Here is a 23,866-nt window from a genome sequence, read left to right as displayed (position 1 = left end):
GCACAAAAGTGTATGGCATTTCAGCAAGCAGACCACAACCATGGAAAAATGACATGAAGTTTCCCACTATAGAGCTATATAAATATGATATGACATATAAAAGATACAAACAAAAGAAATCCACCCATAGACCTCCGACGCTTTACAATGAAGGCTGCTTTTGTAACATAAAAAAAGAAAAGGTGAACAAGCAAGCACTGAGTCGTCCATAAAAAAAACAACCGTCTCCCATAGATAAACATTTGTATTCATACACATTAAGACAACACGGCCCCCAAGCTCTCCATCTGTAATTACATAGCTACGTCTGGGGGAAGATTTTTTTTCTTTTTTTTTTTAATTTTAAACTTCAATGTGTTTGGAAAAAAAGGGAACAGTACAAGTACAAATACTATACGTATTCACATTATCATAGCAAGTTACTAAAACCAGCGCACTTTTCTTTTAGTGTAATTATTATGTCTATTTACATGGCAAACTCGTACACATACGCTCACTGGGCACTTTACAGAGATTCAACTGGCTTTGGAAACACTTTTTAAAAACAAAACTGCATCACAGGGGACAGGACCTTTAGTTGTAGCACGATTAAAAGACAAATGTTTCCTAGAGTCTAGAACGTTTAAAATACCGTGTTTCAAAAAGTCAAAACTACGGAAGTATTTGTAAACTTTCACATTCTTTAGAGCTCATTGTGAATTAAGTTATTTCATATTAAGGCTTAAAATATGCTTCACATACATTGACAATTTACCATATTCATCTTCCCAGAACAGTTGGGAATCTAACTAATCTAATCTAGACAAATTGGCTTTAACAACATGCTTGGGTTCAGTCTATAGCTCACACAATGCTGACATGCTACAAAAGTATTGTTATAAGCTTCCGTCCAGTGTTGCACTAATTTGCCATGTATTGATGATGGTAGAGTCGTCGATGGTTCCCCACTGTCCTTCAAGTTTTCAATAGTGCATTGGACAGTTCATAACCTCATTTTTGTAGTTACTGCAATCTCCTTAAATCCTTCAATAATTGGACCATACTCTAATACTTTTTTCCAAAACCACGGGATGCCTTTTTTGGACTTGGTTGGCAAAAAACCCCAACTTGTCACCACTCGAAAGATAATCGCCCAGGCAGTAAGTATCCGGTAGTAGGCTCTTACCTATTTGCTTAGTTAAATCCAGGTGACGACTTTATTGGCGGACCAGGCAATGCATAACCTAAACCCATACAAGCAAAATTAGCTGCTGCCTTTTGGTATTCACTTTGAAAACCAGTTCTCGTCTCTGATAAAGTTCCCAGTGAAGGTATACCATGTTTCGAACAGCTGACCCATCTTCAAGCTTAACAATTAACAACATTACACATTTTTTTTTCACACTTAACAGGTTACAGGTCTTCAATAAACTCATCTCCTCATAAAAATTGCCTTCAGATATGCCTCTTTTATGTTGCAGAAGTCACGTTCGTATAAATAAATATAACAATATTTTAGCAACATAAAAAAAAAAAAAAAAACAGTGTCGATTTCGTAAAGCGGTTACCCTCTTGTTGTCTCGTTCTGTCTTAGCAGCTAAAAAGTCATACGTGTTGCCGTTAAAACAGGCCCATAAAGCCAGCTGAGTAAAATGGAGTCAAGGCAAATAAAAGAAGCAGTAAAATAGGCCGGACTGTTGCATGAGTAAACAGATAGGTGGCGCTACAGTCAGTGCAGAGGTGAGAATGGTATGGACATATTTGGACACTGTATGGTTGAGAATATAGTATAATGCCTTTCTATCACAGGTGCGTTAAGCTTAGTGACCGAAACATGCAGTTACAATCCGACAGAAGAGGTGCCGTAGATATTTAAAATGGTTTATTTATAGGGGGTAAAAAAAAACTGCACAGGGAGCAGCCATCTTTGAATTCAACATTCATTTTCTGTATCTTTTTTTGGGACGGCCCCGTCTGTAAATGTTTCTACTGGGGCTTGTCTGTTTTGTGAGCCGTGAGGAACGCCATCCCGTGGGTTCGGAAGTGCGTGTTGAGGTCCTTGGCTTTGTCGAAACGGCGCCCGCACACTCTGCAGGTCAGGTTGCCCTCCGTCTCCTCCGCTGACGCGTGCGGCGAGCCGCCAGGTGACCCGTCTGGAGTCGAGCCGGGGTGGTGAGGTCGCTGTGGGGCCGAGGAGGGTGCGTCGCCGGCGCCGCTGCTGCCGTGGGTGTCCCGAACGCGGTGGGCGATAAAGCGGTGCCTGCTTAAGGAGCCGGCTGAGGCGAAGCAGACGCCGCACTGCAGGCACTGGAAGGAGGCAGTGTCCGCGCGGTGCTGCGGGATGTGCTGCTGGAACTCCGCCCCATCCTCCGTGCTGAACCCACATGGGACGCATCGGAAAACGCCGTCGTCCTCGTCTGTCTCAGCAGGGGGCAGGGCTGGTGTTGAGGTCACGGACGCCCGGGTTCTCTTGGCGGGACCTGCTCCCTCCTCTCCGTCCTCCAAGGGGTGTTCGTCGTCCTCCCCCCTGAGCGTCGACGGGGCCTCGCCATCGAGCTCAGACGAACTGTCCGCTCCCGTGGCTGCGCGCTTCCTCGTCATTGGAGGACCCTGAGAGCCGGAGAGGACAGTTAGAGAAACAGGTAACCACGGGGTAACTTTTACATTTTTACACTAAGCATTTAAGGAAAATATCTCATTATACCACAAGATATAAACCATCCGTACATTTGGACGGAATCAAGTCTAAACTAGGACTAAACCAAAGGAAGGAGAGAATTAATTAAAGTAATTACACCAAGACTGGGACAGTGGAGCCCGACGACCACCTGAAGCACTATGCAGACCATTGGTGGTATCTGTACCTCACTTAGGGAACCACTGCTGTTATAGAGAAATGCAGATTTTTCTCTAAAGCTTCTTGAAAATAAAATGCAACAAATCACACACACTCCACAATCTTATTGAATGTTTTTTCGCCATGTGGTGTTAATGTGACTCATGTTTGCCCCCAGAAGCACCAGAATGAGCACACACCTGGCCCTCTGTGTTTCTGTGATGCAGCCGAATGTGCTTGTCCAACAGGAACCGGCTCCCAAAGGTGCGTTTGCCCTCTGTGCAGTATCTGCAAAGCCACACAGTCCCATCATTCAGGCTCTTTGCACGTTATACTTTTGCTCTATAATAGTGATCAGCAGTAAGACTTACTGGCAGCGGAGACGTTTGTTGCCTTCATGGATGACCCGCTCGTGACGCCTCAGGCTGGACGAGGTGCTGAATGTCCCTCCACAGATGCGACAGGGAAACTTTGAGGCACAAAAATACCGGTATGGGTGATTGGGGAAAAAGTGCTTTGTCTCAATCAAAAATGATAAAGTTTTATTCAAATTGTCAAGGCTGAAAATGAGTGCGGTTTCGTTACCTTGCCGTGCTCCATCTTGACGTGGCTGAGGAAGTCGTCGTTGTCCGTGAAGGTGGTCTGGCACTGCGGGCAGGTCCACTCCGTTTGGTTGGCTGTTGCGGCGTGACTCCCGGGAGCTTCGTAATCTTCATCTCCATCGTCGTCCTCCTCTTCTTCCTCCTCCTCTTCCTCGTCCTCCTGCTCGCGACCCCAGTCCTCTCCGTCAGAGTTGTCTGTTTTCCCCGAGGACTTGGACTTGAGACCAGACGGGCCAGCGTTTGTGGAGGCCGGGGCGGAGCTGTCGGACTGGACTTCCTGTTTGGCTGACGCACCTCTGTGAGCCGTCTGAGGGAGAGACAGGAGAGACATTTCACAACAGCCATTCTTCCAACCATAAAAACACACTTTTTAAATTCGCAATTACAGCACTGTTTTCTAATGTCTAAACCAGTGTTCCTCAAACTTTTCATATGAAGTAAACGCTCCTGAAATATTGGGCATCATCAGCTCTAAAATCAAGCTATATCAAGTCAAAACATGGGCTGAGTCAGGTCTAATAAGTCTATATACTTCTAAACAAGTAACAACTCAAAAGTTATAGTCTGCTACTAAAGGCTATCGCGTAGTATTATTAGTAACACTATTATCAACAGAATAGCCTTGTAAATACATCACATAGCGCCTCTTTTTAAACTAAATATTTGTCCTTGTGATAGAACTTATACAAGGCCACCGGAGGGGAACCTTGCTAAGGCCGGTCCAAGAGTTTACTGTATGCCTTTGTTGACACCACATTCAGTGTAAGACGCACTGAACGGGCAACACATAAAGGCAAAGAGTGAACACACAAGATGAAGGACTTGACTCACCCTGATATGCTCCATCATGGACCCCTTTTGGGCGTAGAGCTTGGTGCAGTCGGGACACTTGAACACATGCACTTTCTGTTTGGCTAAATGAGTGTCGAAATGCATGTACAGCAGGGGCTTCAGGGTGAAAACCGTGTCGCACATCACACATTTGTAGATCATTCTGCACAAAGACAAAAGAAATATTTTAGTATAGACTGCAAAGACAATCTAGAATTCAATATGGCTGGCTATGGACATAAACGTTTTAGAGAAATACAAGTACAGTATTAAGATCCTTACTTGGCCTGTCCCCCAGTGAGGTTGGGGTGCTGTGTGCTGATGTGGCTCTGGGCGGAGGGGGAGGATTTGAAGGCCATGGGGCAAGAGGGGCACTTGTGGAAGACCTCGCAGTGAGCCGTCTGGATGTGGGACTTGATGGAGTTCAGGCCCCCAAACACAACCTGGCAACTCGAGCACCTGGAAACACAGGAGCAGGCGGCTTTGTCAGTGCTTCATTCATTTTCAATTTAGACATCGGCCTCTTCAGAGTTCAATGCAATTACAGAATTCAATTACAGTAGTAGATTAGTCACATGTACATACAAAAGACGTAAAGAAAGAAGGCCGCCCAAAAAAACTAAAAATAACTCTCAGGCCTCGGGATTGACAACCACTGGAGAAGAATGCTCTCTGCCTTACTGTATGTACCAACGGAGGCACAGAAAGAAAGTAGACTAGTCCACAATGACATATAAGTCCAAAGCTGTGACCCTGCAAATATGTTTTCTCTGCACCTTGTTGCACAGAAGAACTCTTAAAAAAAGATTGAGATAAATAAAGGATTAATCAGTGACCACTTTCTGCAAACATACATTACTCTTGTGCCATTATTAATTAAGTCTGACATTGTTTTTGTGATAACCCTGTGTTAGAGTCAGTAGACAGACCTAATAAAGATTACTAGGAGTTCCAAATAAACCATACATTGTCCTAATCATGACAGTCCTTCCTACTTCTCTGGGCTCGGGACATCCTACAACTACGAACAGAGTGAATGAGTCCTTTGTCATCAGATTTTCTTTGTGAAGATGAAAGTGACAAAGTAAAAGGATTACACATTGGTGACTTTAAATCTGCCTGAACAGTCAAACCACTGTTCTATAAATTTGCAAAGGTGTTGGAAGAATCTGGTTTATAGCTTCCATAAACATTTTATAGAGAAGGTTAGAATAGCTTGAGTCATATGACCTCAACGACAATCCCACAGCATTACCCGTGAATTTGACTTACCCGTGAATTTGACTTTTAAATGCAGGTAGGGGAGTTGACTTTCCACAGCATACTTCAAGCATGGTTTGAACTGTAAAATAATATTTCAAAACTCAACATAGATTCAGAACAGATTGCGCAGTTGTGGAAATTATTACAAATAATGAAAAAAAAATAAGTGTTTTGTTCTGAATATAAAAATACAAGTAAATGATGTGCACCTGTATCCAATGCGTCGGGCGAAGTGCAGACAGGCCTCCTCCAGGTGGGTTTGGAAGCTGGCCTGCCGGGCGGTGCCTCCACACTCGGGACAGACGTGAGGGGCTTTGTGTTTGTGGATCCTCTGGTGAGCAGAGAGCGCGCACGAGTTCGGCAGCATCATCGGAGGAGAGCACTGGGAACAGGTCTGTGAGAAGAGGGAGAGGTTAGATTCAAAACAGGAAGTGCTTTGATCAATAAAGTCTTGAATACACTAAAAGCAATTTGAAAAGTAGCTGGTCTGTGGTGTTGTTGTATAGGCTATGCTTCTGTATACAATCATTCAGTAAAAACACACACACAAATGACTTGGGTTTACCGAGTTCGAAGTCGCCCTGATCTGTTGAAAGTGCGTGACCAGCTCCGTCTTGTTGTTGCACTGCGTTTGGCACTCGGGACATTTGAAGTTATTGTACTGCAGCCCCTCTGCCTTCTTACAGGGCAGGGGCATGAGCGCCTGTGGGCCCTGAGTCGCCCGTCGAACCTGGCGTGGCTGAGCTGAGGCCGGCGAGGACGAGTCTTTCCTGGGACTGGCGCTGGAGGTCGTCCCGGAGGCAGCGGAGGTGGAGGAGACTGGAGGAGAGCAGGACGAAGAGGGAATCAGGCCTGGTCAGACGAAACGTGGACCACGGACAGACAGACAGACAGACAGATGGAAGGTGAGGGTGAGCACATAGGAATGGGACATGACACACAAGCACTTTATTGACAATTTACCTTTTATTATATAATAACATTTACATCAGCGCCCACACTCTCAGGCTCTGGAACTCATTACCCATAAACCTAAGACTAGAGAGACTCTTTTACATTAATATAAAATGTTCTCGCTAATGTATCTCTGTTAGCTTTTTGTAAAGTGCCTTGAGTTGTGCATAAAAGGCGCTATACCATAGATATGATCTTGAACACTGCAAAACAGTTACATTTACATGGCTTTGCCAGCAAGTAAATAAGACTGTGAAGTAACGCCGACTGTAACAAGTGTGAGATCAATAAAGGTTTATCTTATCTTATCTTATTTTAAGTACACAGCAAGTACTTTTTAGGTTGTAGATAAAACTTGTTGGTGTCCTGTATAAAAAAAAAAGTACTGTAGGGTTGAATGAATTAAGAATTAGGATGTCCTACATATACAATAGAGCTGGGCGAACCCTAAAATTCAGTTAAAGGATAAGTGATCTAATTTATTTTGAAAGCACAAATTGTAATGATCAGATACATTTTTGTGAATTGTTTATATTAATGTAACCTAAATTGCTGGTCATATGTTTAGAGTAGGAAAGTCCAGTAGTTATTCCTGATTTTCCATTAGTTTATTAACAGATACAGTAGCTTTAGCTGATAATCAATAACACAAGGAGGATCTCACAATGGATAATAGAGGAACAACTTTTTTTACTCACAGCAAAAACTTAAATTTATAAGGAAATCTCTTGGTATCGGTTAATATCTGACGTCAGCAGATACTCAAAACCCCGGTATTGGTATCAGAAGCAAAAAAGCCGGGTCGGTACATCTCTAATGTAAATTATCTGAAAGTACTAAACAACATACAGTTACTTTACCTACACATTTAACCCCTACCAAACAAATAAAATCACAAATTAATTTATGACACCAGCACTGACACAAATGACACACTGAAGGTTTCTTACCACCGATGGGCGTAATGTCCTGCTGTCCAATCATCTGCTCCACAGTGACGGGCCGCATGACCAGGTGAGAGCACTGCATCACCAGCCCGCGCTCCTTGTGCTCCCGCGCGTGGAGGAGCAAGCTGCACTTGTTGAAAAAGGCTAACCTCTTTGCACAGTGATTGCACGTCACCTCTATTCGTAGTGATCGTCTGTCGTAGTGTCGCGCCAAGCTTCGTTCCAGGGCAAATGAATCTCCACACTCCAGGCAGCGGTATCCGGAGGCAGGCAGTGGAAGACCCCACTCCGGAGGTGGGGGTGCGGACAGGTCTGGTTTGTAGCTTGGCAGCAGGTTTTTGCTATTTAAGATTTTGTTAAAAGCTTCCACCAAACTAGACTGACTGCGGGAGATGACAGCGCCTGTACTGTTCACTATAGAAGCAGGCTTACTGGGTTGGAGACTGCTGGCTATGATGGTTCCACTACCTCCATTGGCTGTCTTATTAGTGGCTGTGCGCACGCTTATTCCGCCAGCAGTGGCTGAAAACTTGGGAGTTGAAGCTGCAGCGGGAGTTGCAGGTAAAGCTGTGGACTTAGTGATGCTAACTGCTGTAGCCGAAACTTTAGCCTTTTCAGATGCTGCCATTTTATTCTGGACTTTAGTAGCTGCTGCCAACATCACACTACTGGCTGCAAGAGTGGACACAGGTAATGCATTGAGGGCACTTACTTTCTGTGAAGATGCGTTTACTTGTCCGGGGTCGTTTTTAGTGTTTTTGTTTGATAAAAGTTTGTGTTCCCCGCTTTGGGCCTTTTCTGCTCCTCCTTTAGATGCTACCCTCGTGACTGTTCGAGTAATGCCTCCTGTGGATGTTTTAATTGTCTTTATTCTGACTTTGAGAGGCCGAGATGGTGTGCCAGATGCAGCTGGGGTAGAGTTAGTTTCCACTTCAGGCGCTTTAGATTTTGTATATTCAACATCCATTTTTTCTTCTCCCACTTTGGCATTTTCGACCTTCTCACCCTCTCCTTTACCATCAACCACTCTGTCAATAGTGTTTCCCACCTCCATCTCCTCCTCCTCTTCTTTGGGCTCCCTCAATTCAGAAGGAGGAGGGGTGGATGCTACAGCTGGACTCGAGCACCTTTTGGACGCAACTTGAGCAGTAGATTTGATAATTTCTGGTTCAGGACTTTCGGGCGAGTCTCTTTCTTCAATAACGTGCTCTGGATGCTTGTCCTCTTGTGCAGGGCTTTCTATCGTACCAGACTGTGGCATGGAGAGGCTCATAGATGCCCCTGACGGAGTGTCCCCTGGTTTCGGCTGTGATGAAGAGGGCTGGGTCGAATCCGATTTGAACTTACGACTTAGCTCTGTGCAATTCGGGGAGTCTGGGGTTTCCTGTATCACTAATGGGCTTCCCAAGTCTGGATCCGAGTCCTCCTCATCCACTGGTGTGTGTTGAAACGGCCCTTTGCTAGCACCATTGAAAGGCTGAGAAGACTGCAGAGGGTGTGATGGTGCAGGGAGCGCAGGTTTGGATGGAGGGAAGAAAGGCGAGGCGAGTCCAACGGGCCCTGCTGCAGCTAAAGGAGACGACCCAGCAGGTAAAGAGGAGGAAGATGGTAGTGATGCTTTGACCGCATCCGGCCGCTCCTGTCCCGTGTCTTGCTGCTGTTGATGTTGCTGCTGTAGAAGCTGCATTTTTCTGGCTCTACCCACGGGATCTCCTGTACCCTGTGACACCAGAGGCTTTAGTCTATTGAAAATGTTGCCACCCTGTTTGTGCGACTTGGCCCCAGCGCTTTCTGAAGACACTTTACTGGTGTTGTTGACAGACCACGGTGCGCCATTGGACTGAGTCTGATTGAGTGCAAGGGAGGAAGACACACCAGATGTCCCAAAACCGTTGTGATTTAGTGCCTCCGATTCGGGCATCCCGGGAGCACAAGCACCAAGGCGAGGTCCCACGTCAACCCCTGCGATGACATCTATAGGGTCCTGTTCAGTCTCTCCCTCTGCACCATCTACTGTACGGACTTTATTCTTCACAATCACACTAACTATTGAAGTGTCTGTCTGAGAGTCTGGGGGGCTTGGTGGTCTCAAAGATGACCCAACACTGACCACACTGTCCGGCTTCCCCAAAGCTGAACCGGGGGCTCCAGCGTGGGGCGCATCCGTCTCATCTGGGGCAGACTGGATGGCCTCTTTGGCATCTATGTCAGGAATATCAAACGCTGCCAAAAGGTCATCGAAATCTGGGGTCTTCATGTCCCCCATGCCGGGATTGACTCCTAGAAGACACAAAATTAATGAGTACTTTGTTGACCAATGCAGTCATGTGTTTAATACAATTTACAATGATAGCTATATCATTTACTCAACATTGCAACGTTACATTTTTAGCAAAAATTTTAAAATGTCTATTGATTCACTGAATCTCAGGATGCATTCATCACCAATCCACCAGCTCTCCATACTAATAAATGCATAATCAAAATACGCAATGCATAGATGCAATAAAGGCCTAATTAACTAATGCACCTTAAATTGGGGTTTTTAGTCTGTCAAACAAAGCTATAGGAACATCTGATTGGTGAGGAACTGGCTAACCTAGCATCTAGCGAATACATTAGCTAGCGGGCTAACGATGGAAACCAATCCTCATTTCACAAACAGGTACAGCTGTGCCTGCATTGAATGAAATGTTTCAACGTTACTCGTGCATTGTGTACCCCGCATGCATTGTTTTTTGGATATTTTCCAAGTCACCATGCAGCCTGAAAAGCGGATAGTATCAGGATCCCTGGATATTTTGAGCTAATGATATTTCTCCCCGACCGAAACTGGCGAGTTGGCCGCTGAGCTCCAGCCAAGACAGAGAGAGAGGGGTCATTTTGCTAACAGCTAACGCTCGCCATTTAACAGCAACCACAGCTGTTTCCTATGGGATGGTCTGACGTGGATCTAAACCAGATGTGTAAAGGGACGAATATATACCAAAGATAGTGTCGGGGGCGGCAGTTAAAGTGGCATAGTCTGTTGATTTTGATTGTTTACCTGGATAAGCGATTCCCGACTATCCTAGCTCGTTTTCAGCTGAAAATGCTGCGCTTCCCGTCACGTGACCGACGGTTCCCAATCACAATCGGTCAGAGGGAGCAAGGAAAATACTGTAGGATGCTGCAAATGACACGTATTGTTTATCGCCATCAAGTATGTCAAAATAAACCGCCACGTGATGAAAACATAACTATTTGGAGGAAATAACTGTTTAAAATTAAGCCTTTACCCGTATGTTTCCATATTCCTCGGAGAGCATCTGTATCACTTTCTTAATCACAAGCATCCAGAGGCTTTCATTTTTGACACTTAAGATAAAACCCACCAACATCAACTCACTCATTGGCCAAACTTAACAGAAAATAAAAACAAAAGCCACATTTGCATATATATTTTTTCTTTTATTTCAAAAACTTCAAAACCTGACAAGAATAACCCCATGTTTAACCTATCACTGTCAGTTGCCAATTTGTCATTTGGATCAGTTTAATATAGTTGGATAAAAAGCAAGTAAGTATATCCAGTGAAAGGCAGCAGTAATAGCACCTGGTACAACACCCGTTATTCTATTCAATTTCTAAATTGGTGCATTAGGTACTTGCGATCTCTCATGCTGTTCTTTATGAAAATTTAGAAATATGCTTTTAACAGAACTGTCCATTTTGTCCACAACTCCTTCTTCATTTCTTTTTCTCATCATCTTTTTTGGCGTCAGGTTTGTTTCCTGTCTGGGATGCCAGCGACCCCATGGCATTGCGGATGGCTTCATTGTTTGGGTCAACGCCAGGTAGATTCTCCAAGACACTCTGCAAGAAGTCTGGGTCCTGCATCACATCATAGTCATCCTCCTCCTGATATGAGAAATATTCCAAAAGATGAGTAAAAAAAACCTCAAAAATGTTCACAAAATACAAATAGATGTTAGTGCACATGTTGGGCATCGTTATATTTTCTCCTACACTATGGATACTTGCATGGACATACGATTACTTCAACAATATGGGTTTACCTTGGCTGATTCTGCAGTGTCCATAGGGCCTCCTGTGTCCATTTCTCCATACTCTGTTACAACAGATGTTATGTTAGAGCTGATGATTTTGAATGTACTCACTGGGCTAATTTAATAATATGCTCACACCTCCTCCAGCCAGAGACATCTGCATGGCATAAGCAATCTGTTCCTCCTCCGTCATGCTGCTGAAGTCAGGGAGCACGGCCGCACCTGTGTCGGGCTGGGACACAGACATTTTGAGTAAAGCTTCCTCCGACTCTGAAAGAAAGAAAGAAAGACAGAAAGAAAGAAAGAAAGAAAGTTTGTTATTAAACACACAAGGCTAAACAAAAAATCCCCAATAAACCCAGCTTTACTCTACATACAAGATATGTATGACATAATGAGAAATTAATATACAAATTAGCTATAATTTGTGAAAAGGGACCAGTGCTTTTATGAAATATCAAAGGCTTAGTAGTTTAGTGATTGTAAAAATAAAGCAAACATTTTTCCTTTTACCATCTGCACCAGGAGTGGGCACACCGGCCTCCACAGCAGAAGCAGCGGTTACTCTACGGGCCTCTTCCTCCTGCCTCTGTCGCTGCTCCTCCATTGATACACGCAGGGCCTAAACAAATAACAAGAAAATAATTGTAATAAATGTGAACGTTCAAGAAAACTGTTATTATGAGGATAAAAACAATTCCCTACCAGAGCCAGTTCTGGATCAGCACTTGGATCCACACCAAACTCGAAATCACTGGCACCGAGACCCATTATGGAGCCTCCCTCTCCAGCCAGGATGGGGGATGAGAGCAGCGCGTCGGCCAAACTGGGACCAGGGGGAACAGTGACCAGGTGAGAGCCGACCCCCTCTTTACCATTTAGTGTATTTATGAAGGCCGTGAGTTTCTCTGTGTTCGCTTCCTAAAATGACCAAATACAGGAGTTACCATTTCAATGTGTGATTAATTTACTAAAATAAATTCCAGAAATTGCAATCTCACCTCTTCTCCAAAGTTAATGATGTCTACATTAACCTTCTCTTTTTTCAACCGTTTGGCTAACTTGACAAGCTGCAGAGACAACAAAACAACGAGTAAAAAAAAAAATCTGATTTCAAAGTTAAAATCCAGAAAAGCAATAGTTACATCTTTTTCACTATCCTCCACTGGACTCCCAACAAAAGCAATGATCCTCATCTTGTGGTTTTTGCCTTGTCTATGCTTTAGGGCCAACTGCATCAAGATCATAAAGAAAGACACAGCTTAAACAGTCTAAAGATGCAAAACATAGTTCAGCCAATAGTGGAAATATTTACATGGGCCACTCTGATGCCAGTGCAGAAGCAGATATTCCCTTTGGGCTGGACCGCATGCAGCTTGGACAGGATGCGGCCAGAGTCTGGGGTCAGTGTAGTCAGGACCTCACAGTTACTGCTCAAAATAAAAAAACACAATTTTAAAAACACAACATACATTTTAAAATGATATAAAAGTGTATGACATGGCAGCAACACCGTCATTTGTTTTCGGAATTTGCCAGTTAAACCAGATCGTAGGCCTGTCACGATAACAAATTTGAATTTCAATATATTAAGGCAGGAAAGTATCGCGATAAACAATATTATTGAATCTAACGATACTAGATACTGTTAACTCTTTTTTGTTCTAAAAGTGCATAATCATATCCTAAAATATCACACAATGTAGCTCAATAGAGTTCGGGAATGTGACGTCATATCGCTAAGCATTATGGGATTAGCAGCAATTGTAAACTAATGGAGATTTAAAAGTTAAAATACTTGAGTCATTGTTCACATTAAAACACTTTGACACCACAGTGTGTTAGATGTATTTACCAGCAGTAACTCAGCAGCTAACGGAGCTGTTCCACGGCTATTTTCTCCACTTTTTATACTGTTTTTAGCTAATGTTAGTCAATGGAAATGTATGCTAACAGCTGCAAAGATGGCAGATCTCCATGGCAACTGTAGAATTTCCCAAACTCTATTTGCTTCAATAAGAAATCAAAGCATTTCCCCCCATATTTTTCTTTGTAAAACAAATAAATGTACAGACGATAAATATCGAGCCCAAAAAAATATTGTTTATCTGTTATTTATTGATCCCTCCTGGAACCGCCACCTTAACGTGGTGGAGGGGTTTGAGCGCCTGAATGACCCTGGGAGCTCTGTTGTCGGGGGCTTCGTGCCCCTGGTAGGGTCTCCCATGGCAAACAGGTCCTGGGTGACGGGTTGGAAAAAGAAAATGGATAGATGGATGGACCAGATCCATGGCATTACTAACAAGGGTCAATATCTCTTTTTATTTATCTATGTTAATGATTATTTGTTATAAACTGTAAATCTGTCAGTTCTCCATTTAGATATCACATTTGTCCTTGTGACGTCAAGATGTGTAAAATGTTCAGAGATACCAACTTTGCCATTGTAATGAGTCCCACGTTGTTCTCTGGATTGCTGCGTGTTTTTGAATGGCACACGATGTTGACAGCATCTTGTTGGGCTTGAAGTCTCGTTGGTAAAAAGTCTCCATTTCTCATGTATTCACTGTTGTCCACACTAAAACAGCATAAAACATACAATATTGACCATTGGAAAGGTAAATCATTGAGTAATTGCATCACTAAACAAAACATCAAACATTGTAATTGTAATGACACAGTTATTAGCAATGCCTGCTACTGTTAGCCGATCCTTACCATCCTTGCATTTAACAGCAAAGTCAACCTTGAAATAATCCGCAATAAATCCCTTACTTGATTATGTGAAGACTGCATGGTTTTAAGTCACAGAATGTGTAATGATTATTGATATTATTAATTTACTTTTTTCACAATGGAGCATAACATTAGCTACAATGACTCAGCCCGTTGGTCTGTTATGCGTTTAGCTAGTTAGACAGATAAAACGACAAAAAAAAGAAACGGCCAAGAAGCTAAATGTAAACAGCACAATGGGATATCATAAACGAAACTCGAACATGTCACATTTGTACATCAAAAGCCGATTTAAACGTATATTTAGTCCTGTCCTTACCAGACCATAGTACTTTCGAGCCCCATTTTGGAAAGTTGTTTTGTTTTTTTTGACGCGTCGCTAGAAACTCGCCTGTGATTGGACAGACGAGCTAACAAGACGGAATCTGATTGGTTTATAATTTATCACTTTTGACAAAGAGAGAGGGGACAAAAACAGAATAAAAAAAACAAAAAAAAAACACAGGATGATCTTAAATGCATTACATACTTTTGGAGAGAGGTCTACCTGCATTGCATGAGATACAATTTATCAAAAAAGAAAAGAAAAAAGAAGCCAGCAGTACAAATATAATAAAGTATTTATTGGATGTTTATTGTAATCAAACATATAAAATCAGGGAACTCCAAATCAGGGAATGATGAAAAGCACCAAAAGATTTAATTTGTACATTTTTGAACAACATATTTCACTGGAAAAGATATACAAATCTCAAGTGGTTATTAGAAAAAAGTTACATTTAAGAATACAGTTAAGAAGACCCCTTTACCCAGTGTCATCAACACTTATTGGTCGACTGATTAACAAGTACATTTCTTTTTAACACCAACAGACACAAGAGGACACAAATGTCTAGATACAGTATACTGTAGATTTGGTAATGTTTCTGAACCTCATCACATTATATTGAAAATTGTTCATTGAATTATTGCACAAGAAAGATAATATACATTTATACATTAAGCCTTTTTGCCAGAAGCAAGATCAGTCCAACTTTTCAAAAATAATCATTTCATTAAACGCGGTTGTTCCACCACCAAGGCATTACTTTACACAACGAATCTGAGGACATCATATACCGCTGCCATGTAGTAGGCATAGCGTCGAATGTTTACAAAAAATATGTATGATGAGCAGCACAATTATAGGCAATTATGTTCCACTAAAAGAGTAACTATGGAGTAATGAAAGATTCAGGCTGCCTCTACTCAAGACATACATTAAAGAACCTGGAGTGAAATCTTTAGGAAAAGTTAGTGTATTTTACATTCATTGGAACATTCCCCAAGCAAAGGCTAAAATGTATTTGTCTTTATTTACAAGTCACAGCTTTTATCATCTGTAACTTACTAAACTGCCGTTTGTTTGTGTGTTGTTAATAAAGTGGTAATATAATGTGGTAAAATTAGTGTGACTTATATTGATAGGTCTTCGAGCAAAAAAAAAAAAAAAAGTTGGTTTTATGGGTAACAGACTATAATGCACACATCCATAAAACGATTCCAACCCATTTACTAAAAAGTCTATCCACAAATAAATTAGAAAGTGATTGTACCATTGTAATTGATAAGATGTACACTTTGGTACATCTTGGGTTCTTTTTTGGAAAGCTTAGAGTTGTAAAGAGACAAAAAGCCTTCACTAGAATTGCCTGTGCCCAAAGCCATTTGTTGGTCACAGTTACAAGATGGTCTGTATCTCAACAATATTTACAAAATAAAATGGTCTGGCCCAGTGTCAAACAATGATCAAAATAAAGCTCAGCTGGAACATCTTTTTGCATTCATAGTAAAACCTGGAAAATTAACCAAGAATATCTACTGGAGACAACCTACAAAGTCTATAAAACGTTTGTGTAACAGTCTCTAAGTATCGAACACAAAAAGAAACACATTAAGACACAATAAAGCAAAAGTTAAAATTGTTTGTTTTAAGGCCATTGGTGCCAAATTCAATGCAAAAAGTAGTGCGTCACTTAACAGTCAACCTCGGAGCTCCAATTCCTCTCAATATAATTGAGCTTATGCGAGCTAGAAATTCAGTTCTTCTAAAAAGCACTTTAAAGGCTTTAAAGCTCCAGTTGAACTCAAAACACTGTGGTAGATACAGTTTTGTGGCACAGTAAGTGGAACTTAGACACCAAAATATGTTGATAGAACGTTTTTTGGGCCATCACCATATTTGTTCTGATGAAGTAGTGTACATTTAGGACACACAACAGTCTTCACTGAATAATATACAAATACCATGTTGATCTGGAAGCCAAAGTGTGCGTTTCCACAAAAGGAGAAATTGTCTACGATACTGCATGCAACATTCAAATACTTTTTCCTTTGTCCGGCAGTTAAACCTGAAAAACATAAAATAGTTGCAATGATAAGTAAAAGATTTTTGAGGAACCTTTTTTTTTTTTTAATGACAGAAAATCAGCTCACAGAATAGGTGTTCACTTGAGGCACGACGTCACTCAATGAGATTCCACCAAGGCTTTCTTCTAGGGGCTCGGGAAGTACTCTGCAAGAAGAAAAAACAATCTTGTATGGACATTTGAAGTAAAACTATACAGCATTGCCTTCACTTTAACAGGGTGCAAGATTATTATTCACAATCACACAGTTGACAGAAATTCCCACTGACTTGCTGTGGTCCGCAGATGATGCCTCTTTCTGAGCAGAGATCATGTTTTCCAGAGAGACTGACACCGTCTGCTCTGTGGACTTGACGGTGCTGGTGCTGATGTTTAGTAATGCTTTTGGGAGGATGTCAGGGCGCCCTGGCTGCATGCCTGAGACCAGGAGGAGTTAAAGCTGTTAAAAGCAGTAGATTGTACCAGAGCGAGTTGCAACTGGTACCGGCACAGGGACTATTTCTGTCAGGATCAGTAAACAATGCACAAAAGTTCACTCCCTTTTTTCTTACCACTCTCATATTCCGCATCAGATCGGGATTCGGAGCTGGCCTGTGTCAAGAAGACCGGGACTTTTCTGAGTGGAATGTGACCAACAGCACGGCGTTTCTTAATTGGAGACGATTTTCCTGGATTAAAAAATAAAGATTTATATATGAGCAGAAACATGAAAAGAATATTTTGAGCACAAATGTATGTAGTTACCTGCCGTCCTTTTGAAGACAGTGTTACACATGAACTTCTGAAAGCGGTCTGCGTAGAAACTTGGTCTGTGCACTGACACTGTATCCTTACAAGGACAAAGGCAGAAGAATACATTTGAGTCAATATAGTCAATATAAATTACCACACTTTATAATATTATAGATATAAAAATACCATACCCCATCATGAACCAGGGCTTTCCAGGAATGTTCAATCTTTTTGGCCAATCTAAGACAGAGGCATAACAATAAATATTACCATCTACATAAAAGTACTGAGTTTATTGCCATATTCGCTTTCAAAAAATACTGAAGGACAATGACAGTGCCTTTGGAATGTAACGTGACACTTCAGCTCAAGCTTCCCCTTATCAGTCCAGTAAATAGCCTAGCTGGCCATTTATTTCATGCCTCTCACTTTGTATGATGCGCTTGTTTTTCTTTCTTTAAACTGAACCATGTGATTGTGGTTGAAATCAGTATTGGCCAACACATTGCACGTATTATTGCACACAAGATAAACACAGACTTACCTGTAGGACTGCAGAATGTCGATGATGCCCATGTACACCAGTAATCGATCTCCTTTGGAGTTCTTCGCAGGAATCCCTCCCGTCCTGGGACACAACACATCACATGAGTTTTCCCACCTCAAAATATACTTCCTCACCACAGCAGTGAAACACGACTTCTTGGTACGTTTATTGTTGCTTTAAATGCATATTTCATTTAGACAAGATTCTCGATTGCAGCTGGTGTCAGTACAGAGACTATTTCTGTCAAGATCAGTAAATAAAGCACAATTGGACACCCCTAGAAGCAGTCCAGAGCTTTTACATGGGGGCCCTCAAACATACCCTACCTAACTACTATCCCACCTATATTTAATTTAGATTTTCAGAGAACCGGTGCATCAACAGTCAACATGTGCTTTGTCTAATTGTGCTGAAAATGTAATAATTTATACACTAGATGGGCCTGAACCTATTTGCATGGCCACAATGATGATCTATGCTATAGCACCCCCTGCTGAAACATATAAACTTGGGAATATGGGAATAAAAAAAATAATTAATTAATTCCTTTGCAGGTAATTCCAGTGAATGAAGTGATTAAAATGCTCATCTGCAGTCTATAGTGTAAATTGTGTATATTTTGTATGTTCAGAGTTTTGTCCATTTTGCAACAACTTGCTTTTTTTTTTTTTATCCTATTTTATTTTGCATGACCTTCTGGAAATATATTTATTTTATTACTAGTTTTTGTTTCATGTTGCACAATTGCACAATAGCACCGATAGAAATTCCTAGTCTGTGAATGTTCCTTCACTGACAATAGCAATAAAACCCATCCGGATTCTGAATTAAGACAATCCACTCGATGTGAACACAAGTGCAGACTAAGAGCTCACATTAATCACATACAACCAGCCAAATGGAGTTTCAATCATATTTCCAAAATAACTCTTCTTCCAATTTCATTTTAAAAACAAACAGATTAGTCGAGTCTGTCGAGTTCATGCCAGACTTGCAGGCCTTTACAGGCAACAGTAAAACTAGTCCATTTCAGCTCTCCTTTTTGGCCTTTTAGGAGCTTATATGTGTAGTAGCCATAAGCAGAAAGACAGAAATGAATGAACAAAGTGAGTGGAGTCTGTATACTACGTTATACATCTTGCACAGATTATGGAAAATGTTGCACTCAGTGAGTTACATAAGCTTGTACTTGTAGAACAAGGGGATCAGCGGGAGAGTACTGCATTAATATAATGTCTGTTGATTGTGTCATGTGATATTATGACATTATTATAATGGGAAAAATGGGCGTTGATTTAACTGTTCCTTTTGAATTCCTACACACACCCAGAGACCAGAGTGTGACATATCATTTCCGATTAAGTGATGCAATGCAATTACAGCTGGTTCATAGTTGTACAACTGTCACTCACTTGTCCTCCATGTCCATAGACCCCATTCTGGTGGGCTCTGACTGAATGGCTTCCAGCGCAGTGCAGTACAGAGGCTTTTGGATTTGGTGTCTTGCCTGGTCCACAGAGACTGCTCCGGCCTCTGCCCTCGCCTGGTCCACATTATGAACTCCCACCAGAAGACTGTAGTCCATGATCTTAAAACTCTGCAGCAGCTAAATGACATAAGAAAAAAACACTCAAGATTGTCATACTTAGAGGTGTAAGAAACTAGACATTTTAGGTGAATAACTATAACATTTAACCTTTATTTATCCTGGAAAGATTGACCAGTGAGATTGAAAACTGAGATTAATCAGTCTCTCATTCAAGGATGTCCGAGAATACTCAAACCAGGACATCCAAACAAGGTGACTGAAGTGACAGTATGCAATGCCGGTGGCTGGTATCAAACATCGCTCCAATGGCCTGGCGTCTCATTCAACTAGGTTTTAGGGGCCAAACACACAGGCGATGTATTGCACAACGCGCAGAAAACGTGTCTGGGGTCTTAGACTAAACACAGCCTAGTCCTTATTCACGAAGAGAGAAAGACACTGTTTGGCCATGGTACATACCAGACAGTCTCTCTGGATGGTCTTGCACACTGCGCTGAAGGTCTCCCCCTCCAGTATCAACCCGTCTGGCATGTTCTGCATGAAGTCAAGGTCCTTGAAAGTAGGCACAGCTTTATCTCTCTCTTTCCCAGACGCCCGCCGCTTGTAAGTGGAGCCTTTAAGGTCGTACTTGAGGTGCATTTTGACAGTGCTTGGAAGCAGATTGTTCATGACGACAATTCGAATGTTTTTACCCCCTGACTGGACACAGTATAGTCCGTAAAACTTTGGTAGTAGTGTCCTTTTGTTCTGGTTAAGGTTCTGTGAATAAAAAAAATAAGTCGTTGTGTAAATAAACAGTAATTTTCAAAGGCTTTTATTTAATTTTCAATATAATATCATGTTACCAAACTAGCTTAAAGACTACTACCCAGTGTGCAACTGGTAATGTTTACAAGCCAGCCAAGCAACTAACAGACCAACTCAAAGAAAGCCAAGGTGGAAAATCAACTTACCATAAAGTAACCCGGAAGTAGTTTTTGCAAAAATTCTGCTTCTTTGTGCTGAACAGTTTTAATAATGAACTCGTCATCTCTTGTCACATAGAAGAGGGACCCACTGGCTCCAGGGTTAGACAGCTCGATCAGCTCCTCATTACACAAAGAGTACTGGAACCACAATAGAACCACAATAAATAATAATAACAACAACAACAACAACACAGAATGTAAATCAGTACACAAATTAGGCATAACATCAGGATGAAAGACTTAAAGTTAATGTTTGTAGGATGCGTTCTAAGTAGTTTAGGACAAATGAGCTGCGTATCCGGAAGTTTTAGCTACTGGATGCCTACACTAGTAAGGTATAGTCTATTTGAGGTATACTTTATTGATCCCTGCTTTATTAATCTCTGCATTTGACCAAGCATTCCATGCCTGTGGGGCAACCTGTAAGAGCAGTGGCCAGCCAATGTAGGCAGGCCCCCGGGACCCATCTCCAGATGTGGAGCCAGGCTGGTCACAACCACCTGGCTGGAGGTTTAACCTATTGTACATGTTTTCAGTGGCAGGGGAAGCCAGAGTACCCGGAGGAAACTTACGCAGGCACGAGGAGAAAGTGCAAACTCTACACAGAAAGGACCTGTCCGGCCGGGATCAAATCCAGGACCTTCTGCCTGTGAAGCACAAGTGCGAACCACTGCACCATCATGCCGCCAAATAAGGACATTTTTGGGGACAGGTGATTCTGGAAGTGAGATTATATTTGTTTCCAAACTGATTGCTTGCTGAATGGAAAATCATCTTGAGCACCAAAACCAAAAATGTAAACATAACTTTTACATCTTGTAAAATGTTTTTGTACTTAACAGGGTATCTGCAGGAGCCCCAAAGTCAAATATTTAATACCTTTTTAAGACTTTTTAAAGACATCCTTTAAAAACTTTAAGGCCGCACGGCATCTTCGACCATCAACAAAGGTTTAAAATTCCACCGACTTTTGACCGACTTGTTTCATGGTAGTTTCTCAGAATGTTGGTCAGCAGACGCTGAGGAGAATGCAACTTTAAGCAGGCTACGTCAGGTCGCACACGGCAAACGCGAATATAGAGGGGGGAAAAGTAACCAATTATAACATTGATATAATTTCACAATCAATTTTATGGATAAAAGTAAAAGGTAAATGCAAAAACAATAATCAATACCTCAGAAAATCACTTTAAGACTTTTTAAGACCCCTGTTTAATAAATCACCTTTGCAACAGCCAAACCAATATTTGATTTGAACATGTTTACCTCGTGTGAGGACACAGATTGGTCATGTTTACTAAATATCTACACTTTTTTTCCCTTACATACTTTATTTTTAATATTCACGCCTGTTAACAACTGGGACAGTCATGACATTCGATCATCACAAAGCGCTTGAAGATGCTCTGCCCACGTAATCAAGACTTGTGGTTTTGCCAAACTCTGAAATCTTTACCCAACTTCAGAAAACGGAAACTTGTGAGAAAAATGTTCACCAAAAATATTCTACCTATGTAAATGAGATAATCTAGAGTATTCACCTGTATGTATTACATGTAATGCAAAGTGAAACACAAATAAATACCATGTAGTCGTCTGGCCGGATGCCAAACATCTCCCTGAAGTAGCGGAAGGCAATCGGGGCATAGGTTTTAAATCTGAAGTCTCCATAATGATGCGCTGGTGTCAAATTACTGCCCTCACTGAGAAGATACAGTGAACAAATAATACAGTCATCAATAAGCATTTCTCGAAAACTCATGCATAAGATGTAATTGATCAAATTAGGGATGCACCGATACCACTTTTTCTAAAACCAATACGACTACGAGTACAAATGGTATCGGTTTCTGGTATTTGGACCTCATGGATGAGTACGAGTATGAGTACAAGCATGTGGCATTGGTATCGGTGCATCCCCAGATCAAATGCTTTCAAGTCAACATAATAGTGGGATTGGCAAACCTGGGGAAAAAGATGCTTTCCATGACTTCAAAGTCCTGGAGCAGTACGTCCCTTTCAGGCTTCTGGGTGAGACTTCCAACTGTGTGAGTGATGCCCAACTGGATAGCACCTTTCAGAGCCGATGAGGTGGTCTGAAAAATACCAGCAATGCATTTTTTAGTTAAGTTTATATTCACACTTTCCAATTTAGAAGACACTGAATAGTCACTTATAACTAAGCTTTCACATCTTTTTGAATGTATGGGTTGTACAATAATGAGTAGTTTTCTTGGTTTGTTTTATTTTCAGGTCATTTAAATAACTTTGAAAAATTATGTCAATTGAGATAATTTTTTTTCGGTTTCCCACCTTTTTGTACGTAGTCTCACCCGTGGGATTAATTCCTCGGTGGCCAATAGTTTTCTTATTGGTCTGAGAGGTGCCTGGACCAGTACCCTGTGGATGAAGAAAGCCAGGATGTTACTACAGGAAACCATTTCTTGTATGTCAGCGTAATTGTGTGTAACGCTATTGACCAAAAGGGGAAGCAAAAGAGGATGTGATGGTCAAACTATTGGTAAATCTAAGAATGGAGAAAAATCAGGTTTTACTTACATCCGGAGAGGCATTTTTACGGGTTGCAGCTGAATCTAGAGAGGAAAAACAACTTTGAATTACAAACAACGGTTTACTCACATCTACAGACACACATTTCACAGTGAGGGCTTTCAAAAGAGCGTTTTATACACATGCAATGTACACTTATATATAATTTTACTTGTGAAAGATGACAGCCTCCTCCACAAGTGATGATGCTGTATCGCTTAGTGTGGCACGGAGGAATTAATAAGATAAGATAAGATAAACCTTTATTAATCTCACAAAGGAGAAATTCACTTGTTACAGTCGGCGTTACTTCACAGTCTTATTGTACAGTCTGACAGCAGTGGGGATGAAGGCTTTGCGGTTTAATTGGCCATTAGAATTGGGAGGCACGTGAAAAATGCACGTATTTTGGTTGGAAAATACAGAAAATACAAGATTTTATCCATGTTTTGAATAATTGCCTTGTCAGTCATTTTGAAAGATATTTATACTGTTTTGGTGAATGTGGTTTAACATTTTGTGCTGCCAACAAATAATACATACAAGTAAAATATCTGGAACCACTAATAAAGTTAATCTTATTACAATGTAAGCCAGAATGTTCCAGACTATAATAGAATCAGACTCATAAAACAACTTGATAAGAAGCTATAAATGTGATAATTGAATATAGACACACACAAAAAATGCTGTACTTGCCAATGCCAGTGTTGCCCTGCAGCCCCGGTGGATCATCCTCAGCGGCTGTGGCCATTCAGATAAAACAGTCCCAAATCTGTCTGACCAAATGTGGACACTTTGCTAAGGTTAATCTCCTTTGGCTCCTGTAACAACAAGACACTGACATCAACAAACAACAGTATGAGGAGGTGACTTCACACCGCAAGTATTGCAAGCAGCCACGTATCGATCAGT

General features: G+C 41.5%; 3 protein-coding genes across 4 annotated transcripts; all 3 read right to left on the bottom strand.

Moving 5' to 3' along the window:
• Positions 1-1,109: 1,109 nt before the first annotated feature.
• znf687b (zinc finger protein 687b) lies at positions 1,110-10,532 on the bottom strand. 2 transcript variants are annotated; one of them, XM_079571366.1, is made up of 10 exons: positions 10,459-10,532; positions 7,416-9,692; positions 6,077-6,363; positions 5,721-5,905; positions 4,531-4,707; positions 4,249-4,411; positions 3,401-3,724; positions 3,187-3,284; positions 3,016-3,103; positions 1,110-2,589 (listed from the first exon to the last, which is right to left on the bottom strand). In XM_079571366.1, exons 2-10 carry the CDS (start codon positions 9,676-9,678, stop codon positions 1,966-1,968), a joined length of 4,209 nt encoding a protein of 1,402 aa, XP_079427492.1. In that variant the 5' UTR covers positions 9,679-9,692; positions 10,459-10,532; the 3' UTR covers positions 1,110-1,965. The 2 variants fall into 2 exon arrangements, with proteins under 2 accessions (XP_079427492.1, XP_079427493.1); XM_079571367.1 differs by having other exon boundaries at positions 6,077-6,330.
• A 358-nt stretch (positions 10,533-10,890) lies between these two features.
• Positions 10,891-14,579, bottom strand: LOC306973670 (26S proteasome non-ATPase regulatory subunit 4-like). The gene is made up of 10 exons (XM_079570659.1): positions 14,517-14,579; positions 13,899-14,039; positions 12,777-12,891; positions 12,607-12,693; positions 12,463-12,531; positions 12,167-12,382; positions 11,975-12,083; positions 11,600-11,731; positions 11,471-11,523; positions 10,891-11,312 (listed from the first exon to the last, which is right to left on the bottom strand). Exons 1-10 carry the CDS (start codon positions 14,540-14,542, stop codon positions 11,142-11,144), a joined length of 1,119 nt encoding a protein of 372 aa, XP_079426785.1. The 5' UTR covers positions 14,543-14,579; the 3' UTR covers positions 10,891-11,141.
• Positions 14,580-16,663: 2,084 nt separating this feature from the next.
• LOC306973476 (phosphatidylinositol 4-phosphate 5-kinase type-1 alpha-like) lies at positions 16,664-23,057 on the bottom strand (the record flags this gene model as incomplete). The annotated part of the gene is made up of 14 exons (XM_079570400.1): positions 16,664-16,751; positions 16,875-17,022; positions 17,157-17,273; positions 17,350-17,434; positions 17,529-17,577; positions 17,882-17,965; positions 19,297-19,490; positions 19,893-20,192; positions 20,387-20,539; positions 21,987-22,104; positions 22,367-22,497; positions 22,715-22,801; positions 22,961-22,995; positions 23,042-23,057. 14 exons carry the CDS (start codon positions 23,055-23,057, stop codon positions 16,664-16,666), a joined length of 1,605 nt encoding a protein of 534 aa, XP_079426526.1.
• Positions 23,058-23,866: the final 809 nt, after the last annotated feature.

Source organism: Gobius niger (assembly GCF_951799975.1).
Source record: "Gobius niger genome assembly, chromosome: 14".
Taxonomy (NCBI): domain Eukaryota; kingdom Metazoa; phylum Chordata; class Actinopteri; order Gobiiformes; family Gobiidae; genus Gobius; species Gobius niger.
The sequence above is the reverse complement of the archived record's forward strand: the minus strand, read 5'-3'. Positions and strand labels throughout refer to the sequence as shown.

What these genes read in the sequence shown, in the direction of transcription:
- znf687b (XM_079571366.1), bottom strand. Translation starts at nt 9,678, where the DNA reads ATGGGGGACATGAAGACCCCAGATTTCGATGACCTTTTGGCAGCGTTT. An exon ending in CTCACTGGGGGACAGGCCAA is followed by an intron (nt 4,412 to 4,530) that starts GTAAGGATCTTA and finishes GTCTTTGTGCAG; the next exon opens with AATGATCTACAAATGTGTGA. An exon ending in CCATGATGGAGCATATCAGG is followed by an intron (nt 3,725 to 4,248) that starts GTGAGTCAAGTC and finishes TCTCTCCCTCAG; the next exon opens with ACGGCTCACAGAGGTGCGTC.
- LOC306973670 (XM_079570659.1), bottom strand. Translation starts at nt 14,542, where the DNA reads ATGGGGCTCGAAAGTACTATGGTCTG. An exon ending in CTCGAAAGTACTATGGTCTG is followed by an intron (nt 14,040 to 14,516) that starts GTAAGGACAGGA and finishes ATGCTGTTTTAG; the next exon opens with TGTGGACAACAGTGAATACA. An exon ending in GGACTCATTACAATGGCAAA is followed by an intron (nt 12,892 to 13,898) that starts GTTGGTATCTCT and finishes TATTTTGAGCAG; the next exon opens with TAACTGTGAGGTCCTGACTA.